Here is a 23,684-nt window from a genome sequence, read left to right on the forward strand (position 1 = left end):
CGTTTCCTACGGTCCTTAAATTATAGGATATTCCTACTTTAGTCTACTTTGCGACAGGATTCCAACTTTAGGTTAGCTTAGAAGTCAGTGGGTCGGGCAAGGTCCAGAAACTTGGCTTAATTGAGAAAGAGGCGTGCTTCTATTATTATTCGCGGAATAAGCGTGCGTATTGGTTGTGGACTACAATGCCCATGCCCTCTTAGGATTTCTAGGAATTGGGATCCCAGAACTATTGGAAAAACCCCCAACCCATGGATCTCCGGGGTTCTCTTTCGGTCCATTTCCCCCCAGCCCGGTTCGACCTCGCGTCTTTTGCGAAATCGTAGGAGCCTCTTCGTGCCTCCTGAGCGAGGTTGGCTGAACCCCTTTCCGTCCATACAGGATATCTTGAGCTCTTGATAGGAGCCAAATCTGGTTTCAGAAGCTGTAAAGTTATTTTCCTGGAGGCCCGGAGCTGGCTCGACTCCGGGAGCCGTGCGCGCTGCTGATTATTTTATCGACATCCTCAATACAGGCGCATTCAGGAAACACTCGGCTTCTGATAGCCCGGATCCGTTTTTCTGATATTGTTCATTTCCTCTGTGTGGGATGGAGCTTTATGACAGCTAAAATAACTCGCTGCTTCCTTTCAAGAAAAGAAAAAAAGAGGCTGTTTGCGCCGAAATTGCAACAACAATCTTTGCATTTTTCAAAGGCGCGGAGACAGACAGAAACCCCAAACCGAAAGGGGGGGGGGAGAGGAAGGCGACGTTGGGGGAGTCGAACTCTTTGAAACGTGTCCGCTCGGCTTAGCGGGGGTTCCACCCACTCCACAGAGACTTCCAAGAGGTGCCGGGCTGCCCGTCTGCCTTCTGCAGCCGCCTCCATGTCCTTTTTCCTCCCCTGGAACATCTCAAGAGCTCCAGGCCTTCAAGAATAGCAATAGCAATAGCAGTTAGACTTATATACCGCTTCATGGGGCTTTCAGCCCTCTCTAAGCGGTTTACAGAGTCAGGATATTGCCCCCAACAACAATCCGGGTCCTCATTTCACCCACCTCGGAAGGATGGAAGGCTGAGTCAACCTTGAGCCTGGTGGGATTTGAACTGCTGAACTGCAGTCAGCTGAAGGAGCCTCCAGTGCTGCATTTAACCACTGCACCACCTCGGCTCTTGGGGAGCGCCCCAAAGGCTACCAAGATTCTTTATTTGGGGGGGGACCGGGGGACCTACAAACGTTCTTGGCTTCCTGGCTGCTTTCGGTGCTGGGTTCGAGTCGTGAACGGAAATGGCAACTCACTGGGTCCAGACCCAGGAGGAATAAGTGCCACTGAAGTGAAAGTGCGTAATTTGGGAGCTGGGACGTGGCACCCGATTCCACTCCAGCCCGATGGGACTGGTTTCTGAGTAGACTTCAATACAAGTTGTGTGTGTGTGTGTGTGTGTGTGTGTGTGTGTGTGTGTGTGTGAATGGCTGTTCACGAGACATAGATTAGGCAGCTAGATTTTAGACTGCAGCACTGCAGGCTACTTCAGCTGACTGTTATCTGCAGTTCAGCGGTTCAAATCTCACCGGCTCAAGGTTGACTCAGCCTTCCATCCTTCCGAGGTGGGTAAAATGAGGACCCAGACTGTGGGGGCGATATGCTGACTCTGTAAACCGCTTAGAGGGGCTGAAAGCCCTATGAAGCGGTATAGAAGTCTAACTGCTATTGCTATTGACTGCAGCTCTGCAGTTCAGCGGTTCAAATCTCACCAGGCTCAAGGTTGACTCAGCCTTCCATCCTTCCGAGGTGGGTGAAATGAGGACCCGGATTGTTGTTGGAATTGGAATTTATTGCATTTATATGCCGCCCTTTTCCCCAAAGGGGACTCAGGGCGGCTCACAATCCAAGTCAGGGAAAGGGGGTACAGACAAGGGATTAAAAAAAGACGGAACATAACAATACACAATTTAAAAAACACACAACAACCATACCATTCGAGGAGGGGGGCAAAAGCTCTTTAGCCCCAGGCCTGTCGGAACAGCCAGGTTTTAAGGGCTTTGCGGAAGGCCTGGAGGGTGGTGGGGGTTGGGTGGGCAATATACTGACTTTGTAAACCGCTTAGAGAGGGCTGAAAGCCCTACGAAGCGGTATATAAGTCGAACTGCTATTGCTATCTATCTATCTATCTATCTATCTATCTATCTATCTATCTATCTATCTATCTATCTATCTATCTATCTATCTATCTATCTATCTATCTATCTATCTATCGGATTGTTGGGGGCAATATACTGACTTTGTAAACCGCTTAGAGAGGGCTGAAAGCCCTAGGAAGCGGTATATAAGTCTTAACTGCTATTGCTATTTAAGCCCAGCATTTTGGGCAGGCCGGATGGGCGATCGAATTAATTCAGGGCATCCTGGAAACCGCAACATTGTGTTGAGTGAATGGAGGTCAAGTTAATCAGAAGCGGGGTTTCCAGAAAAAAATATAACCTCCGAAGGCGTCTGACTCGGGATTTGGGGGGGGGGGTTTCTGGAGTTGTTTCCTGATAGTAGTCCCTTGCGGGTTTAGTTTGAGAAGAGTAATATCCGTTTCCCTGAAAAGGCAGAAGCTCTTTTTCAGAATAAACTCCACCGAGGCAACCTAGGGGGAATGGCCATTTCATATAAAGAGAACGTGTGAATTCTCCCTATGGTAGAAGTGTGGGATTGTGGCTTATCATCTCAAGGTTTATCGGGACATGGGGAGGCAGGTCAGCCTTCCCCAGATTGAGACAGAAGCTGAACAGTAACGAATTCCTCCCAAATCCCTCTCACTTTTTCCACACACTGGTATTTTAGTTATTTCGAAAGATAAATAAAACAGCGAAGCACGTCCATACATTTTAATGGGATTTTTGTCTTTAAATGTGTTTGAATCCAAGCTTAAAATATGTCAGTTTGCTTCCTTCTGTCCATTTTTTTGTAGTTGAGAAGGATTGATTAACTCGGTTTGTCCTAAACAGAGATAATTTAACCAAGTTTCCTGGCATATCCATATGGCTTTTCTGGAGAAGCCATTCTATGAATTTATAGTTTACTACACGTTTATTTCTTTTTTCTGAATCAATTTACATCCACAAAACAAATAATATATCTCAAGTATTTGCAAATCTAAAAGCTGCGTCTGAATCTGTGTATTCTGCCTTTTCATTAGTAATTCCACTCGTTGATTTATGTTTATACAAATTATCTATAAAGGGGCTGAATATTTTTTTTTACTGAGTACTCTGCAATAAATATTATTGTTGTGTTTGGTTTTATATTGCTTTGCTGATTTATCACCTGGATTACATTATTTGGAAGTAAATCTTCCTTCCTTCCCGTAAACCGGAAAACCCAACACAACCATAATATTTATTGCAGAATACTCAGTATTCAAAAAAAATATTCAGCTAATCCAATTCGGGTTTATTTGCAACCTTAAGGTTTTCTAATAATTGTGGCGTTGTAACCTGGCGTTCAACTCGAGCCCGAGGAATATTCCCCCGAATTCAAAAACAGATGTAACTGCTGAATAAAAATAAATTGTGTTAACTTTTTGCAGTGACATTTGCAGAAATTTTAAGAGAATCGCTGAAGTCTCTTCCACAACGTTTTAACACAAAAACCAATTGCTAGAGAAAAAGGCAACAGGGAGCGATCCTATATACCTGCCTCTTGAGCTAGCAAAGCTAGGAGGGAGGATATAGGATTGCAATCTAAAAGAGACGGAAAGCAGGAACCAGTTGGATATTCCTGGCTGAGTAGCTGTTTCTGTAAGGAAATTGGGCAGTGAAACAGCACCGATGACGTTGCCACACACTTTATGTTCACTAAGTAAGGTCATCTAGCGATACAGTCTGCAGGCTCCTAAACCTGGTGATTTATAAGATCCTAGTCCTCAATGTGCATTGGGGTGAAGCTCTGTGCCAATTCCAAAAAGAAAGGGGGAAAAAAAGCCGTTTTCTTCTTGCCTCTTCGATCCCGTTTGTCGGTATAATTTTAAAAAGGACAAAGAATATTTTATTTTTTCACTCACATATATTGTGGTGTGCGTAGGAGAAATAATTTCAAATTAAAATTCGTTTATTTGGCTAGCGGGACCAAATAAAATTAAGAAGGCGGTTGTGGATTCCCCCCCCACCTTTTTTTTTTTTTTAAATATAAAGTCTAAAGTTGATCCTCGGTTTTCGACGGTTCCACTTCACTCGGGGCATAATTACTTTCAGAACATGTCAATCTGAATTGGTGACCAGAGGTTTCGATGGCTTGAATCGAGAGCCCGCAGCGGTCAGCTGGGAAGTAAAACTCCTTTGGAGCCGTTAAAATGGACCCTCCGGAAGAAGGAAGGAGAGGAGAGGAGGAAGGAAATAGTGAAAAGAGGGAAGAAAGAAGGGAAAGGAGAGGAGGATGGAAGGGAGAGAAAGAGAAGGAGAGATAGTAGGGAAGGAAGAGGAAATGTGGAGGAGAGGTAAGGGAAGAAGAAGAAAGAGATAAGGAAAGGTGGTTGGAAGGGAGAGAAAGAGAAGGAGAGGAGGGAGGAAGGGAGAGAAAGAGAAGGAGAGAGAGTAGGGAAGGAAGAGGAAGAGTGGAGGAGAGGTAAGGGAAGAAGAAAGAGATAAGGAAAGGTGGTTGGAAGGGAGAATAAGAGAAGGAGAGGAGGGAGGAAGGGAGAAAAAGAGAAGGAGAGAGAGTAGGGAAGGAAGAGGAAATGTGGAGGAGAGGTAAGAGAAGAAGAAGAAAGAGATAAGGAAAGGTGGGTAGAAGGGAGAGAAAGAGAAGGAGAGGAGGGAGGAAGGGAGAAAAAGAGAAGGAGAGAGAGTAGGAAGGGGAAGAGAGGAGGTAAGAGTAGGAGAGAGGTAAGGGAAGAAAGAAGGGGAAGGAGAGGAGGTAGGAAGGAAGGAGAGAAGGAAGGGAGAGAGAAAAGAAAGAGAAAATAAGATAATGTCACAATAGATGCTTGGGATGGTAAATAATGCAACCCAAACTGTACTCTATAATCTCTTAAAGGGAATAACAATAGTATAAGATTGGCAAAGAAAAAGAATAATCATGTGAATGTTTACCTGGAATTGTATATGTGTGTGTGTGTGTGTGTGTGTATGTATGTGTGTGTGTGTGTGTGTGTGTGTGTGTGTATGTATGTATGTATGTATGTATGTATGTATGTATGTATAATTATATCTCCCTTTAAGAGATTATAGAGTACAGTTTGGGTTGCATTATTTACCATCCCAAGCATATATATATATATATATATATATATATATATATATATATATATATATATATATATATATATATATATATATATATATATATATATATAATATATATATATATATATATTATATATATATATATATATTATATATATATGTTTTTATTTGTGCTGATAAATAAATAAAGGGACTCTGGGCGGCTTACAGACAAACAGGGGAATATTATAAAAATTAAAATTAAAATTAAAATTAAAATAGCAAAGAAACCGATACGGAACCGCTGTATGATACATGATGGGACTTCTTGTTCCTACGTTGTCTTAAGTCATGTGTTGGTTCTTGTGGATGTGTTCTTGTTGATGTGTTCTTGTTGATGTGTTTATGCGTGTAAAATAAAAACTAAAACTAAAAATAAGAAATAAAAAGGACCCTCCGGAACAAGAGTCGCTAAAGTTGGCGACCACTACACAGAATCTCTCCCGGCAGGTTCCAAATCGCTTTTTCTCCCTCTCGGTGGCTGAGAACATGAAAGAAAGTGGGATCTACCCCCTGCCCCCCCCCCTTTGCAAACCCACCTGCCGGTTGAGAGTTCGAGACCTTGTTGCACGGGGGAATAGACTAGTAGGAAGCTGTTAGCCGCCACCGCGGAACGAAACCTCCATGCTTAAGAGCAGTCTACCTCCTCCGAGGAGAAAGGATGACAATAACCCGACAGAGGTTGGGCAGAGGGCGATCAGCAGCTGGGGCCTGACCCCCAAGACGATCGGGCGCGAGACCCGTCTCCGCGGGGGGCGCGAATCTTTGCCTTTCCAAATCGGCGCCCGGGGGTTCGAGGCCGGGTGCATACTACAGGGAGTAAGTAAGGCTCGGCTCGGCTCTTCTCCTTTTGATGCACCAACAGGAAACACATTGACGGAAACGCTGCCCTCGCCTTCTGCCGCCTGCTTCCAGGGTCCTCTGCCCGACCCCCCCCCCTCTGAAGGGCTCGAACCCGGGCCGACTCCGTCCTGCCGCCCCCCCCCCCCAACTCCTGGCAGGTGGGACCTTTTCAGCTGCCCGTTAAAGTCTAGGAGTGGGTCGGAACCGAACAAACCTGCCTCTTAAATGGGTGGGCTTGGGAGTTTAGGGACCCTGGTTGAGTTGAGACTCATTGCCAGGTTTCTGTGCTTTGTGAGTTTCGAACCCTGGGAGGCCACTGGTGTGCATCACAATTCCCACCATCCCTTTCAAAGGTTTAAGGTGTTTTTTGTTTTTTTTTAAAATAAGATTTTATTGGTAAAAAGAAAATACAAGAAAAGAAAAATGGGAAGAGAGGGATAGGAGCGAGGGTAAGGGGGGAAGATGAGGAGGATAAGGAGGAGTGGAATGAAGAGAGAGGAGAAGGAGAAAGGAAGGGGAAGTAGAGTAGAAAAGGATGATGGAGGGAAGAAAGGAGGTAGGAGAGAGGTAGAAGAAAGAGGAGAGCAGAAGAGCTAATAATGGGTTTTTATCTTTCTGGGCGTTGATGACAAGAGGAACTGATGTAATTACTACTTAATACAATAGGATATTGGCTATGTAATAGTATACATGTGATTGTATGTTATGAAAATGGAAAATAAAAAAGTATATTTAAAAAAAAAATATTGTTGGAATCCGACTGGGAAACAATCTAGGGGGGGCAGCAAAATAAGCATCTTCCCTTCCCGCAGTTCTGTCTATAATCTTCAGGTCTCTTGTGTTAATGAGGTGTGGGGGTCTTTAAGGCAGGGTTTCTCAACCTTGTCAACTTGAAGATGTCCGGACTTCAACTCCCAGAATTCCCCAGCCAGCTTTAGCTGGATGGGGAATTCTGGGAGTTAAAGTCCGGACATCTTCAAGTTGCCAAGGTTGAGAAACACTGCTTTAAGGTACCACTGGTGTACCAATTAAATATACCCGTCTGAAAGAAGGCTACAAATGGGAAAATTGTAAAGATACAAGCCACATGGTTATAGTCATAAGTGGGGAGAGATAGATACTAGGAAGTAGCAATAGGAATAGCAATAGCAGTTAGACTTATATACCGCTTCATAGGGCTTTCAGCCCTCTCTAAGCGGTTTACAGAGTCAGCATATCGCCCCCACAGTCTGGGTCCTCATTTTACCCACCTCGGAAGGATGGAAGGCTGAGTCAACCCTGAGCCAGTGAGATTTGAACCGCCGAACTGCAGATAACAGTCAGCTAAAGTGGCCTGCAGTACTGCACCCTAACCACTGCACCACCTCAGCTCTTATCTATCTATCTATCTATCTATCTCTCTCTCTCTCTCTCTCTCTCTCTCTCTCTCTCTCTCTCTCTCTCTCTCTCTCTCTCTATCATCCATCCATGCATTATATCTGTTTATCATCTATCTATCTATCTATTTATCTATCTATCTATCTATCTATCTATCATCTATCTATCATCTATCTATCATCTATCTAGCTAGCTATATAGCAATAGCAATAGCAGTTAGACTTATCTACCGCTTCATGGGGCTTTCAGCCCTCTCTAAGCGGTTTACAGAGTCAGCATATTGCCCCCAACAACAATCTGGGTCCTCATTTCACCCACCTCGGAAGGATGGAAGGCTGAGTCAACCTTGAGCCGGTGAGATTTGAACCGCCGAACTGCAGCTAACAGTCAGCTGAAGTGGCTTGCAGTACTGCCCCCTAACCACTGCGCCACCTCGGCTCTTAGTAAGAGCTCTTAGTAAGTAAGAGAAGAACAACAGTAATACAGTCTTAGTAGATAATTTGACAGTGTGGTGGGAATTAGCTGTTTAGCAGAGTGATGGAATTTGTGGGGAGGGGGCTGTCCTCGTGTTTAGTTGTTCTGGTGGGCATTTAATGCCATTTAAAACGCCTTTGGAAAGAAACCCGTCAAGCGAAGAAGAGCGATCGACAGGGGGATGTCTCTGCACCCCCTGCTCCTCTAACGGAGAGATTTAAGAATGAAACGCTGAGCTCTTAGAGGCTTCCTCGACGGCCACCTCGGGAGGGTCCCAAATAGCGCGGGAGGGGAGCCTTCCACCCTAAACGCCCCACTTTGCAGGGGTAGCTTGCGGAAGGCTGTTGTTTCTGGGCGGGAGGGGGAAACTGGCGCTACCTCGTTGTTTGTCGGGACTAAAGATCAGTAGAATTACGAGCAAGGTCTTTCTTCCTTCCTTCCTTCCTTCCTTCCTTCCTTCCTTCCTTCCTTCCTTCCTTCCTTTCTTTCTTTCTTTCTTTCTGAGCCGAGGTGGCGCAGTGGTTAGGGTGCGGTACTGCAGGCCACTTCAGCTGACTGCTATCTGCAGTTCGGCGGTTCAAATCTCACCGGCTCAAGGTTGACTCAGGCTTCCACCCTTCCGAGGTGGGTGAAATGAGGACCCGGATTGTTGTTGGGGGCGATATGCTGACTCTGTAAACTGCTTAGAGAGGGCTGAAAGCCCTATGAAGCGGTATATAAGTCTAACTGCTATGGCTATTGCTATTTCTTTCTGGGTTTAGCCAAGGGAAGGGTAAGTACTCCTAGTTGGAGAAAGCGGAGTAGGCCGCCTAGGAAAGCTGAAAGCCCGTAGCGGAGAAAGGGAGCTCGTCCCGTCCTTCCCTGGCGGGTCCTAAAGAGTCTACTAGTTTTGGGGGGGATCAGCCATGGTCAGCTAGGTATTACCATCCATAGCATTGATACAGCAAATGGTTCCAGTTCTTGGATCATCATATAAAAACAAATGGTCAAATATAATTTACAGCCAGCCAATATATAAATGTTGTATACATGCAACTCAATAAATAATAGGTTTATATACCGCAATTGCTAATCTACATCAATGGGTAATTTATTCATAACTTGCTAATATCACTGCAGACTATTGGATAGTAAGGGGGGGGGGGGAAGTATAAAGCATATAAAGTAATTCATAGTATGGAAAATGTGGATAGAGGGAAGTTTTGATCCTTTCCCCATAGAGAGTCATCCACTGAACTTGAATACAAGTAGTCCACAATTTACTATATATATTATATAGTCATATATTATATAACACTTTTAATTAAGCGGGTACCTTTGAATAAACATAACTTTTGAGTTTCAAATAACACTGATTTCGTTGTTTAGTTTAGTTTAGTTTAGTTTTAATTTATTTGTATGCCGCCTTTTTCCCTAAAGGGACTCAGGGCGGCTCACAACTCAAAGGGAGGGGAAAAACAAACAGAATTACAAAAAACATAAAAGTCATACATAGTTAAAAAACACAACAATCATACCATTCGAGAAGTGGGGCAGCAAGTCTTTAGCCCCCGGCCTGTCGGAACAGCCAGGATTTAAGGGCTATGCGGAAGGCCTGGAGGGTGGTGAGGGTTCGAATCTCCACGGGGAGTTCGTTCCAGAGGGTCGGAGCAGCCACAGAGAAGGCTCTCCTCTGGGTAGTCGCCAGTCGACACTGGCCGGCGGATGGAATTCGGAGGAGGCCTAGTCTGTGGGATCTAATCGGTCTGTTGGAGGTAATTGGCAGCAGGCGGTCTCTCAAGTACCCAGGTCCAATACCATGAAGGGCTTTATAAGTAATAACTAGCACCTTGAAGCGTATCCGGAGACCAACAGGCAGCCAGTGCAGCTCGCGGAGGATAGGTGTTACGTGGGTGAACCGAGGCGCACCCACAATCGCTCGTGAGGCTGCATTCGGCGGGCGGTTGTTGCCTTGGGTGACGACATCTGTGAAAAAAATCCAGGTGCTCAGGCATGACAATGTGCCGCTCAAACACTATACTTTTCCGCGCACACTGGAAAAAAAATTTAGAGGGAACAATGGTCCTAACCCCCACCCCACCTGGCATCGTCTCTTTCAGGGAAGCCGCTGCTGTGGAGCCCCTTCATGCAGAGGCCGCTACACAAGCGGAAAGGAGGCCAAGTGCGCTTCTCCAACGACCAAACCATCGAGCTGGAGAAGAAGTTCGAGACCCAGAAATACCTCTCCCCGCCCGAAAGGAAGCGCCTGGCCAAAGTGCTACAGCTCAGCGAGAGGCAGGTGAGGAGCCCCGCCCCAAAAAAGAATTTAACCACCGGTTCTCTGCCCTAATGATTTCTTCCAGCAACCAGTTCGCCAAACTGCTCAGAAAGTTAACAGCCGGTTCTCCCCCAAAGTGGTGCGAACTGGGACTCCATCCCTTACAGAGCTGCACAACGCACGTAGTCCCTCGATTTAACGACCGCGATGCAGCCCAGAATTTGTGCTGCTAAGTGGGAAATTGCGCTGTGAGACTTTTGCTGCCCCGTTTTACAACTTTCCTGGCCACGTTTGTTAAGCGAATCGCTGCTGGTGTTCAATTAGTAACACGGTTGTTAAAGTGAGTCCGGCTTCCCCCTTGGCTTTGAGGGTTAGATGGTAAAAGTGACCGACTGACCATGACTGTCACAATTAATAATTTAATTTAATTTATTAGATTTATGGGCCTCCCAATCCCAATTACACAGAACAAAGAAAACAAACAAAATAAAAATAAAAAATTTAAAAATCCTCCAACACGCATACATTCTGATTGGGGCTGGACCCTACATAATAAGGTCAACAGCCCCAGGCCTGCCGGAACAGCCAGGTTTTTACAGCTTTTCTGAAGGCCATGAGGGTGGGTGAGGTCCAGACCTCTGCGGGTAGCTGATTTCACAGGGTCGGAGCAGCCACAGAGAAGGCTCTCCTCCGGGGGCCCGCCAGCCGACACTGTCCGGCTGATGGCATCCTAAGGAGGCCCACCCTATGGGATCTTATCGGCCGTTGGGAGGTATGTGGCAGTAGGCGGTCTCGCAGATAGGCTGGTCCTGAGCCATGTAGGGCTTTAAAGGTAATAACCAACACCTTGAATTGCGTCCGGAGACCAATTGGTAGCCAGGGCAGCTCGCGGAGGATAGGTGTAATATGGGTGTATCTCGGTACACCCAATATCGCTCGCGCGGCTGCATTCTGGACTAGCGGTAGTTTATAACGACTGTCATAAATATGACACAGTTGTCAAGCATCCAGATGTAAATCACGTGACTGGCCGTGGGGATGTTGCAGTGGTCATAAGTGTGAAAAACAGTCATAAGTCACCTTTTTCAGTGCCGTTGTAACTGAACGGTCACTAAAAATGAACTGTCGTAAGTTGAGGACTGCCTGTACAATCTCCCGAGGTGTGGGGAAAAAATAATGACAATGTCTGATTGTATTTTATTTAAAGGAGTGGGTTTTCAAACATTTTGGTCGCTGGGACCCCAAAAAACGTTCTTAAACTATTGCAGATCTCAAAGAAAATTGATTTCTGTGTGGGTTACATCGATCAATATGTACTGTATTAAAACAAATATTTATTTGACTTTGGGGAATCCTCGAAATGGGTTCCCCAGACTATACTTTGAGAACGGCAGATTTAAAGCACATCTAAAGAAAGAAGTTAAGCTGTGCAAGTAATTTATATTAAGCATAAACCATATACCAAACATAATGTAATTTGTCTGTATGTATGTGTTAGTATAGTAATATTTAATGCATAAATAAGCATATTTACGTTGAGGTTTGTGCTATTTTTTTTTAAACCGATAAGGTGTGAAGGTGGTTCGTTTGAAAATTAAGTTATTAGAAAAATCATTTCTAAATTCCACAAATCCTACCCACTAATCTCCTCTGCAGGTCTCTATTTTTTTTTAAAAATAAATATTTTTATTAGTAAAAGAAAAATACAACAACCAATAACTGGTAAAAAACAGTACAACATTCACTGTTTCGCTTTACATTTGACTGCGTTTCAAGACGTTCCCATAATATCAAAATCCTTATAGACATCAGAGGTTAGATATCTTCTCCCCTCCCTCCCTCTTTCCTTCCCTTGTTTCTTCTTTCCCACTCCCCTTCCTTCCCTCCCTCCTTCTCTCCTTCCCTCCTTCCTTCCCTCCTTTCTTTTCCCTTCCTCCTTTCCTTCCCCTTCCCTTTCCTCTCTTCTTCCCCCCCTCCTTCTCTCATATCTTCCCTCCCTCCTTCCCTCCTTCCCTCCTTCCTTTCTCTTCTCTTGAGTTCCCTCCTTTTCTTCCCTCCTTCCCTCCTTCCTATCTACTCTCCTTCTCTCCTTCCTTCCCTCCCTCTTGCCCTCCTTGCTTCCCTGCCTTCTTTCCTCTCTCCTTCCTATCCCACTTTCTTCTCATAAGGTCTCATAAAAGCAAAATGATGTGCTTTTATTATTTGGAACATAGCTGTGCCCTCTCTGTGCAGGATCAGTGCAATTAGATGTCACCGCCATTCTTTCTTTCTTGCTTGAGAAAGTCTCCAAGTTTGGGAACAGAGAGGGGATGGGGTAAAGAGGCTTTAAGTGGAGGTCATTGCTCTCAAATCTTCTTCCCTTTCAGGGGCCTGAAAAAACAAGACTTCCCTTCTCAGGCTGTTAAGTACTGTAGGCATGTTTCACTTAACGGGGAGAATTTCCTGTAGACAGATTAATTCAGAAGTCACATTTGAATTAGGTCCCCTCCTTACTCTCATACTATTAAAAATATCTCGTTTTGAGTAGGCATTTGCAGTATTGCAGCATCTGATGAGTATCTCTCAGGCCTATCCATCCATAGCAGATAAGTAGTGTGTATTGGATTGTAGTTTTTAAGAGGGGTTTTTCCTCTCTCGTATTTTTCTCCCATTTACCGTAAGCTCTTTTTTCTCCCCCCCCCTCAATTAGGTTAAAACATGGTTCCAAAATCGGCGGGCAAAATGGAGACGATTAAAGCAGGTAAGTCTAATGTTTCCTGCTCCTTAATCTTACGGTTCCACCACAAAACCGCGGTAGACAAAAGCGCGGTCGACGAAAGCGCGTATGTGACGTCATCACAGCGCGACGAAAAAGATCGAAAAATGTAAAAATAAAGCGAAAACCTTACCCTAACCCTCCCAAACCTAACCCTAACCCTAACCCTAAACCTAACCCTTAACCTAACCCTAAACCTAACCCTAAACCTAACCCTTAACCTAACGAAAAACCTAACGCTAACCCTTAACCTAACGCTAAACGTAACGCTAACGCTCTAAACCTAACCCTAACCCTTAACCTAACCCTAACCCTAAACCTAAACCTAAACCTACCCCTTACCTTTATGTGAATCGGCTTGCTGTAATTTAATTTTTATTTCAATTTTTCGATCTTTTTCGTCGCGCTGTGATGACGTCACATACGCGCTTTCGTCGACCGCGCTTTTGTGGAACGCGGTTTTGACGGGTCACGAATCTTTACTAGCTGTGCCCAGATTCCTGTACTTGAAGCAGATCAGAATCATAGGGAGTGCAAAATTATTTTAGTTTGTTTAAGACGACAAGTGGCTTTTGAAAAACTCCTGAATCACAGCAGCATGGGTTTTTTCTTTTTTTCAAAAGTTGTGGCACGTTTAGATATTGTTGACAGTTTCCTGTGCTTAACGGTACATGTCCTCTGTTCACATGAATCCTAATAGAAATAAACTCCCATGAACACATTTTCTGGGTACACACATTATCCTAGGCCATGATGTTTTGTTTTAACCACACATTGATAAGTTCACACATTGGGATAACCTGAAAAATGTACTTTGCAACGAGAAGGGTTATGCATAGGTAGCATGTTTAATCAAAACCAAACCAAGCACATCATACAACATCGGTATGATTTCATTTTGGGATTTTCATACTTTAATTAAGATGCAGGTTCCTAACCTTGAAACTATATGTCCAGTTGGTTTCCCCATGGGGCAGAACCAACCTAAAATGTAATTTGCCGAATTTTGATGAATTACCTCTCACTCTTTTACCTTTAACAATTCGTCTCAGTCATTATTTCCAAACCCCTCTTTGATTTATAGTGCTATATATTTCTTAGTGCTTTCTCATACATATATTAACAGGTCTAATTCTGCTTAGATATCTGAGATGAGCCAAGGTCATCTGACATTGGTCGGTTCCACCACAAAACCGCGGTAGACTAAAGCGCGCTCGATGAAAGCGCGTACGTGATGTCATCACAGCGCGACGAAAACAACACGCTGTGAGCGGGAAACTTAAAAATAATGCGAAAACCTTACCCTAACCCCCCCAAACCTAACCCTAAACCTAACCCTAAGCCTAACCCTTAACCTAACTCTAAACCTAACCCTATACCTAACCCTTAACCTAACGCTAAACCTAACGCTAACCCTTAACCTAACCCTAAACCTAACCCTAACGCTTAACCTAACCCTAAACCTAACTCTAACCCTTAACCTAACCCTTACCCTAACCCTAAACCTAACCCTAACCCTTACCTTTATGTGAATCGGCTTGCTGTAAAAGCGCTTTTTAAAGCGCCCTTTTTTCCCCCGCGGTCGTATTTGTCGCGCTGCTGATGACATCAGGTACGCGCTTTAATCGGGCGCGCTTTAGTGGACCGCGGTTTTGACGGGTCACGCATTGGTCAGCTAAGCTTTTACCCTAATCTCTAGCTACTATTTTTTTTCTATTAAAGAGTGAGTGACTTAATTTTTTATTTTATTAATTTATATGCCACCCATTTTACTATCAAGTGATGCTGGCAGATTAAAATCTCATAATTTATGGGGTAACAAATTGGAATGTTAACAACATAGAACATTGAAAGTTAAAACATTAACAACAAACTGAATAAAAAGGATTCATATATATAAAGAGCCGAGGTGGCGCAGTGGTTAGGGTGCAGTGCTGCAGGCCACTTCAGCTGACTGTTATCTGCAGTTCAGCGGTTCTAATCTCACCGGCTCAAGGTTGACTCAGCCTTCCATCCTTCCGAGGTGGGTGAAATGAGGACCCGGATTGTTGTTGGGGGCAATATGCTGACTCTGTAAACCGCTTAGAGAGGGCTGAAAGCCCTATGAAGCGGTAGATAAGTCTAACTGCTATTGCTATTGCTATATGGGGTAGAGGTAAAATATTCTCCTAATCTACTAACTGTCTCCAGAATGGGACTGTCCTAAGCCAGTTGGCAGAACTAGGTTTTCAGAAAACTAGATTTCTGTAGTGTCCAAAGGAAGCTCGTAATGGCCAATATTTTCCAAACCAGTGGTTTTCTCGCCAAATAGTCTTGATTCCATGACTTCTTCTGTTTATTCTCAGGAGACCCCTCAGCCCAACAAAAAGGAATCAGAAAGTGGAGAAAGTCTTCAGACTTCCAAACAAGAAAATTGCTTGAGTCCCCCTGAGATGGATAAAGGACTGTCTCCACATAGGCCACCATATACCCCTTCACCTGTCTCCCAAGAAGAGTTGGATTCGGACATCTCAGATGATTCAGATCAAGAGGTGGACATTGAAGGAGACAAAGGCTATTTCAACGGTCCCCGTCTGTAGCACCTGAAGATGGACTTTCCCTCTATTTGCACTTTAAGAGGAACTGGCTTAACAAAAAACAATCAGTGCTATAAAAGGGGGGACTCTCTTCTCTTTCAGTCGGATGGAGAAAGAGCGAAGGAATAACAAACTCTGTAAATAATTGTCATTGTCTTTGTCGAGACAATCCGTTTGATAAAGGAGTAGATCTCTTCATGACTGGAAGGGGATCCTGTATTTGCGTTCCCCTATTTGTCCTGGGGTTGATTTTGTATCCTTGCCCAGAATGCTGCCTTCTCCTCCGTGAATTTAAACATGAAGATCCTTAGATTACACGGGGGGGGGGTGGGGAGAGAGAAAACAATCACAACAGGGAACAACGCGAAAAAAAGAATTTTCTGATGTTCTCAAGGAAACTTTTAGTCTGTGGGATGCATTCTCTTGCAGGGATCTCACAAATGTAATAGTATGCAGAATGAAATCGGAGTTTTGCGTGGGTCACGAGAGTACCCTTCATGAAAGTACATATTCCATTGAAATAACCTGCCCTGAGGTATGGAAAATAATGTACAAGACATTTATATTATTATTAAATAATATAAATGATGGTAGGAGAATGAAAAGGAACTTTATTGTTGATTTGAGATATGAATGGTCTAAGGCAGTGTGTCAGAACCTCTCCATTAGGTAATTAGGAAAGAAGATCACGAGACTCCATGAATAGAAATCAAGTGTACTTTTACTAATTATAAATGATTAAAGGCATAGCGAAGCGAAGTCTGATTATTTAGGCGCGAAAGCGATTGATATATAGAATAGCCCATTCCCCACCCCTTGGCATCACAGTTACAGTCCAATCATAATTCTCCCAAGTGTCAGGTGTGAGATAACTTCAAAAGGCATCACGGAGATGGAATGTCGATGCCGTTAGTCCCGGCGGGAATCTCCTACGCATGCGTAGTCCGACAGGCAGCTGAGCTCCAGAAACTTCCACCAGCACAATGAGTAACCCCTCCCAAACACCATGCCCTCCCTCCCCGTTTCATGGCAGCCGAAACAACAGCAAAGCAGAGGCTGGCACAGTGTTTCTCAACCTTGGCCACTTGAAGATGTCTGGACTTCAACTCCCAGAATTCCCCAGCCAGCGAATGCTGGCTGGGGGATTCTGGGAGTTGAAGTCCAGACATCTTCCAAGTTGCCAAGGTTGAGAAACACTGGTCTAAGGAATTTGATATTGGCTTACACTAGCCATGCTCACTAGTCCATGGTTGGAAGGGAGTAACTCTATGGTTGAATGTTCACTTATCATGTTTAGTCATAATATAGATTTTTGGTTTGCAGATCCTAGTTTGTGGTCTGTTTTTTTTAACCCAACTACTGTAGCTTATTCAAGGACCCATCCCTAAAACCATGCCTTCGAAGGAATTATGAATCTAGATTGTGTGAAATGATTCTCCCTGTGTACAGTATCCTAGAACAAGGAAGAATCCCAAGAAGGCCTTATTCACTAAGATGTTATGTAGTTTCTTTTCTTTTAGCTTCGTGTTCATCTATAAGTCATACTATAATGTGGTGTATGAGGTAGATCGTTAGAGCATATTCAAGAATCCTGGCTGGGTTCCCATTCTTTGCGGCTGAGAAACACTGATACAGCCAGAGTGGTTTATATAGCAGGGTTTACTCGTAGGATTTTAGTAAACAATGGCTAAAGAATACCAGAGACCAACAGATCAGAACGAAGAAGCTTCTTGAATGAGGAACGAGACATTTAAAAGGAAAAACAATGTCCAGTTGCCTTTGGAAAAAGCACCTTTGGGACAACCGTGACTTGGAGGATTGAGAATCTCCATAGATATTTACCAGATACCAATATAGGTTCCACCACAAAACCGCGTTCGACTAAAGGGCGCTCGGCGGAACCGCGTAGCTGACATCATCAACAGGGCGACAACAGCACGGAGACAGAAGCACGGTGTAAACGCTAAACCTAAAATTAACCCCTAAACCTAAACCTAACCCCCCTAAACCTAATCCTAAACCTAACCCTAACCCTAACCCTTAACCTAACCCTAAACCTAACCCTTAACCTAACCCTTAACCTAACCCTAACCCTAAACCTAACCCTAACCCTAACCCTAACCCTAACCCTAACCCTAACCCTTAACCTAACCCTAACCCTAACCCTAACCCTAACCCTAACCCTAACCCTAACCCTAACCCTAACCCTAACCCTAACCCTAACCCTAACCCTAACCCTAACCCTAACCCTAACCCTAACCCTAACCCTAACCCTAACCCTTAACCTAACCCTAAACTTAACCCTAAACCTAACCCTAAACCTAACCCTAAACCTAACCCTAAACCTAAACCCTTACCTTAACTTGAATCGGCTTGCTTTCAAAGCACTATTTAAAGCTCCCTTCTTTCTCCGCGCTGGCTGTTGTCGCCCTGTTGATGACGTCAGCGACGCGGTTGAATCGGGCGCGCTTTAGTCGAGCGCGGTTTTGTCCAATATACACTAACTCTGCTTTTTTTCAAACTGTTACCCTTCACATGTGTTGGGCTACAGCTTTATCTGTTCCCAAACCACTTCTGTAGCCCAGTGCATCTGATGGGCCACCATATTAATGAGGGCTGCAGACGACAGCACAATGGAAATATTACTCTGCACCTCCAGCAAATCTTCGTCTTTACAGCTAAAACACTATTACATGTCTACTTAAACATAAGCCCCATTAATCCAGTGGGACCTATGCGCCTGATGTATATAAAATCGAAGGCTATTTTTAAAAGTTTTCAGTATATATTTCATTTATTTTAATACATTTTTAAAAATGTTATATGTCTGAGTATATATGTTTATATGTATGCTCTTAAAGATGGCGACTAAAACAAAACTAATGGATTGGGTTACTTGCCCTTTTATGTTCTGCTTACTACTTTTATCTAGGAATTCTGTTGTGTTTAACGAAAGCTTCCTTACACATATTCTGAGAGACCAGAGAAACCGTGTATTTATCAGGTTAAGAAATGCCTACATAAAAACTTTAATGAGATTGTTTTTCTAAATGTGATAGTCTATTGCCTTTCTTTTGCTTGCATCTATTTGCTCTGCATTTTAAAGACTCCAAAAAAGAAGCCATCCTCAATTTAAGCTTTATCTTGCTAACTGCACCCATGAAGCAGAGGTGGCTTCCTACCAGTTCGCACCTATTCGGTAGAACCGGTTCGTCAAATCTACCGAACTGGTTAGAAGAGGTTCCACCAGTGGACCTGGGAAAGCAGGCCACACCTACAGAAGAGGTTCCAAAGAATTTTTGAAACCCACCACTGGTCCTTGGATATTATTATTCTACACTATCATGCTCCTATTTATAAAACTCAGTGCCTCTGTGAAAGGTAAGGATGACTACTGCGTTTGTGGTGCAATCAGAACATTGCGGGTGTCGAAGTTGTTTTCGGACCTACTCTGTGGGTGTGGCCTCCTTTGTGGGAGTGGCTTGCCACCCCATGTGACCGGATGGGAGTGGCTTGCTGCCCATGTGACCGGATATGAAGATGCCGACGACACCTGTCAGAACCACCTTAAATTACCTCACACACAGCACTGGCATGCATAAGAATAGGATGTAAACTTGTTTTTTAAAAGGCATCTTTGGTTTGCGTTAAAACAACTTCATTATTGGTCTGCAAGAACTGGAATTGGAAATAAAGTTTCAGATTCTAATTTCTGCAAACCAAGAATCTGTTGATTAATGAAAGATGAAATCTTGCAACTGTGGTCACTTGTAGGTGGCAAGGGACTTTGTGCGCGTCACAGTCTTATCAGACAAGTGATGCAGAAGACATGCTTCACATCATTTGCTCAGAGGTGACATCAAGACCTCTGATCATCTGTGCTTTCATCGTAAAGGACCACTTGCAATAGGGAGTAATATTACAATGCATTTAGTCTCTTAACTTGCTGCAGAAATTTAGTTATATGACCCTAGCCAAAGTGTAGGATGATAAGATACTGTGTTTTATATTCTGTTTGTGGAAAAGGAAAGGACTTTTAGTGGGAGAGGGGTGGTTTGTAGGAAAATATGCTGGGACCAGAGTAGGCAAGGGACTCGTTTAAAAGGATAGTAAGTAATCCTTACTAAGAGCCGAGGTGGCGCAGTGGTTAGGGTGCAGTGCTGCAGGCCACTTCAGCTGACTGTTATCTGCAGTTCAGCGGTTCTAATCTCACCGGCTCAAGGTTGACTCAGCCTTCCATCCTTCCAAGGTGGGTGAAATGAGGACCCAGACTGTTGTTGGGGGCGATATGCTGACTCTGTAAACCGTTTAGAGAGGGCTGAAAGCCCTATGAAGCGGTATATAAGTCTAACTGCTATTGCTATTGCTATCCTCCATTGGCTGAGAGTTTTATGTGCTCAAATATTAGCCAAAAAGCAGCAAGTACTAATTAGCTGAAAGTTCTCTGCAAGCTCTAGACTAGGAGTTTCAAACTTGCGTCCGTCACGGCGTCGTCACGTGATGTATCACAACTTTCCCCCCCTTCGGTAAACTGATTGTGGGCGTGGCCAGCACGTGACGCATCCAGCCCCAGCCTGGGAGTTTGACACCCTTGCTCCAGACTCGTAACATAAATACACAGCCATGCCAATATTATTACGATGCTCTATAGGTATAGAAAGAGTCAAAGCAAATTGAATCCATGTTTTAAATTGAAAAGAGTTAAAAGATCAACAAGTCTGTTCAAACGATTTACTTCCCAGGAATTGGCAAAGCCACATGTGGGAGTGTCCAGAGACATAACAAGGCTACTCCATGTTTTCTTCATTTTTATTTAGGGTGGTGGGAAATATGGGGAAATCACTAATATAAGAAACGGGCATTCAATTTCCAGGCCAAATTCCTTGAATATGGCAATGCGTTTGCACAATACAAAACTTGGATGGAAACATTCTCCTCCTCCTTCCTTTCTAATGAGTATTTTTGTAATTCTTGGTAATAGTGACGTAACATTTCCAAGCAGAGTAAGTAATATTAGCATTTATTGGCATTTCCTCCTACCTTCCTCAGAGAAAGTTTTGCAGAGAAGAAATAAACTTATCTTCTGGAAATTGTTGACATTTTTGCTTTGAGTAAGGTTGGAAACTGAAGGGCCCTTTAAGGACAGAATCATGGAACTAGAACGGATTTCCCTATAGGCTAACTAGGCTTCAGCCTAGGGCCTCAAGATCAAGAGGGGCTTACATTCAAATTGTTAGCAAAATTAAAATGACACTATTCTAAAAACAGTGAACACTAAAACACTGAACCGAAAATAAGGAGAAATTCTACGCATAGGACTAATAAACAGACATAAAAATGTATTGGCTAAGATCGTTCCAGCGCCGCGGCAGTTGGGGAGCCCGCCCACGTTCCCGGCACTGGCGGTCGGGCGAGAGGCGTGGCCGCTCCCAGTAGCTGCCGTGTCGACGCGGAGCCCACCAGCGGCCAGGCAGGTGAGGGCGAGGGGGCCGAGCCGGGCAGCTGAGCGCAGCAGGGGAGGCGGCTGGCCTCGCTGCCTTTGCCGCAGAGCAGAGCCGCCCTCCTTCAGGAGGCCAACTATATATATTGATGTATATTGATATATATCACAGTAATAATGTATTTTATTGTCTCTCATGTAATTTACAAACTTAAAAATGGGAGGTGAAAGGGCCTCATAAGTGGAATAGCCTCGGGCCCCTTTTCATCTAAATCCGGCCCTGCTGGGAGGTCTTCCAGTCCAGCCCCCTGCTCAAGGAAGGAGGCTTGTATCATCCCATCCAAATGATTGTCCACTCTCTATTTTTGAAAACCTCCGATGATGAAAGCATGCACAACTCCAGGAGGAAGCTATTTCATTGATGGATTGATTTCTGCAAATAAGAAGTGATGGCCTTGCAACTATCAGAACCCCTACTCTACTTTTTGGAGTTACGCAAAGCTCTAGTTTTAGAGATAATTCTTGTAATTGATATGTAATGATCCTGAGAAAGAAATAGATATCCTTGACTTGAACTTGCAAGCATATTCAAGTGACGAAAAAGGAGCAATGAACTGAGTGGGATACAGATGTGGAAAGCAATTGGCAAGGAAGTACAGTTGATTTTCACAACTTCTATTCGACTCACAGTTTAGAAGGCATCAACCCACAAACTAGAAATAAGTTCGTCAACTTCATAGCAATAGCAATAGCAGTTAGACTTATATACCGCTTCATAGGGCTTTCAGCCCTCTCTAAGCGGTTTACAGAGTCAGCATATCGCCCCCAACAACAATCCGGGTCCTCATTTCACCCACCTCGGAAGGATGGAAGGCTGAGTCAACCTTGAGCCTGGTGAGATTAGAACCGCCGAACTGCAGATCACAGTCAGCTGAAGTGGCCTGCAGTACTGCACCCTAACCACTGCGCCACCTCGGCTCTAATGATTTATGATTTAGCCTCTTTGTTAAGCATCCATGCCTACAACATGAATTCCTGCTAGGAGGGAAGCATTCAGTTGCTAGGTGATCCAGAATCTGTACTTTCATGAAAAGACCTCTATTATAGCTCTAAGGAAAAGGTGAGGGTTCCCCTCGCACATATGTGCTAGCCGTTCCCGACTCTAGGGGGCGGTGCTCATCTCCGTTTCAAAACCGAAGAGCCAGCGCTGTCCGAAGACGTCTCCGTGGTCATGTGGCCGCCATGACTAAACGCCAAAGGCGCACGCAACGGTGTTACGTCCCCACCAAAGGTGGCTCCTATTTTTCTACTTGCATTTTTACATGCTAGGTTGGCAGAAGCTGGGACAAGCAACGGGAGCTCACTCCGTTACGCGGCGCTAGGGATTCGATTTCTGATTGACAAGCTCAGCTTCTTAACTACTGAGCCATTTCTGATTGACAAGCTCAGCTTCTTAGCTACTGTCCCTCATTGTAGCTCTACCTTCCCACTAAACTATCTTTTATAGCTCTACCTCCCCCCCCCTAACCATCTCTATAAAGATACCTAACCTACTTCTCATTGTATACAAGAATGATTCAATGTATGTTTTCAAAAATAAAGGACTTCCCTCCTCTTTTTTGAGTTGAGCTGTCACATTGTCATAATATTCCATGCTTTGGGCGATCTTTCTTTATAAGTCAATGTTTCTTGCTCCCCAAGCGCCTGGAAATATCTTTTTAAAACAAGCATTTTAGTATGAAAATAATAAATATGATAAATATTGGTCATATAAATAAGTATGAAAGATCTAGTTCCAATATATAGATAATCCATGACTCACAACAGTCATTGGTTATTTGAATGGTCATTCAAAAAAAGTGACTTATGACCGTTTTTCACACTTACAACCATTGTATCATGCGATCCCCCCTTGATCATGTGATCAAAATTCAGATGTTTGGCAACTGGTTCATGCTTATGGCCATTGCTGGGTCCCAAGGTCATGTGATCACCTTTTGCAGTCTTCTGACAAGCAAAGTCAATAGCAATAGCAATAGCCGTTAGACTTATATACCGCTTCATAGGGCTTTCAGCCCTCTCTAAGTGGTTTACAGAGTCAGCATATCACCCCCACAGTCTGGGTCCTCATTTTACCCACCTCGGAAGGATGGAAGGCTGAGTCAACCTTTGAGCCAGTGAGATTTGAACCGCCGAACTGCAGATAGCAGTCAGCTGAAGTGGCCTGCAGTACTACTGTACCCTAACCACTGCGCCACCTCGGCTCTTGGGGAAGCCAGATTCACTTAACAACTGTGTTACTAACTTATCAACTGCAGTGATTCACTTAACAACTATGGCAAGAAAGGTCGTAAAATGGGGCAAAACCTACTTAACAAATGTCTCACTTAACAATGGAAATTTTGGGTTGAGTTGAGGTTGTAAGTCATGGATTCCCTGTATTGATAATATGAGGCTGGGGTGCATATCTGGCCCCTAATCACAAATGAATGACAATTCTTAGTAATCTCAGCCTAAGACTAATAGTATTGAAGTTGGGAAGTCTAGTTTAGCAATATCCCATCTCTGGTTTATTTCTTTGTTCATTTCTATTGTATAACAAGTCACATGTGGCTTCTAGCCCGACTCTACTGTTTCTAACAAAACGTATGAAAGATATTTCTTCTTACTGAATCTATTGATTTTAATGTCAGTCTTCTGCAGCCATTCAAACTA

General features: G+C 43.9%; 1 protein-coding gene across 1 annotated transcript in view; it reads left to right on the forward strand.

The window, feature by feature from the left end:
* The window catches only part of HHEX (hematopoietically expressed homeobox), a 19,306-nt gene extending 3,468 nt beyond the window's left edge, over positions 1-15,838 (forward strand). The window contains exons 2-4 of the mRNA XM_087701827.1: positions 10,041-10,219; positions 12,888-12,938; positions 15,299-15,838. Of these exons, the coding sequence (XP_087557953.1) occupies positions 10,041-10,219; positions 12,888-12,938; positions 15,299-15,532 (464 nt within the window). The 3' untranslated portion in view covers positions 15,533-15,838. The remainder of the gene's footprint in view (positions 1-10,040; positions 10,220-12,887; positions 12,939-15,298) is intronic.
* Positions 15,839-23,684: the final 7,846 nt, after the last annotated feature.

The sequence above is a fragment of the Thamnophis sirtalis genome, unplaced genomic scaffold (assembly GCF_051295495.1).
Source record: "Thamnophis sirtalis isolate CommonGarterSnake01/CBP01778 unplaced genomic scaffold, rThaSir2_p1.2 scaffold_15, whole genome shotgun sequence".
Classification (NCBI taxonomy): domain Eukaryota; kingdom Metazoa; phylum Chordata; class Lepidosauria; order Squamata; family Natricidae; genus Thamnophis; species Thamnophis sirtalis.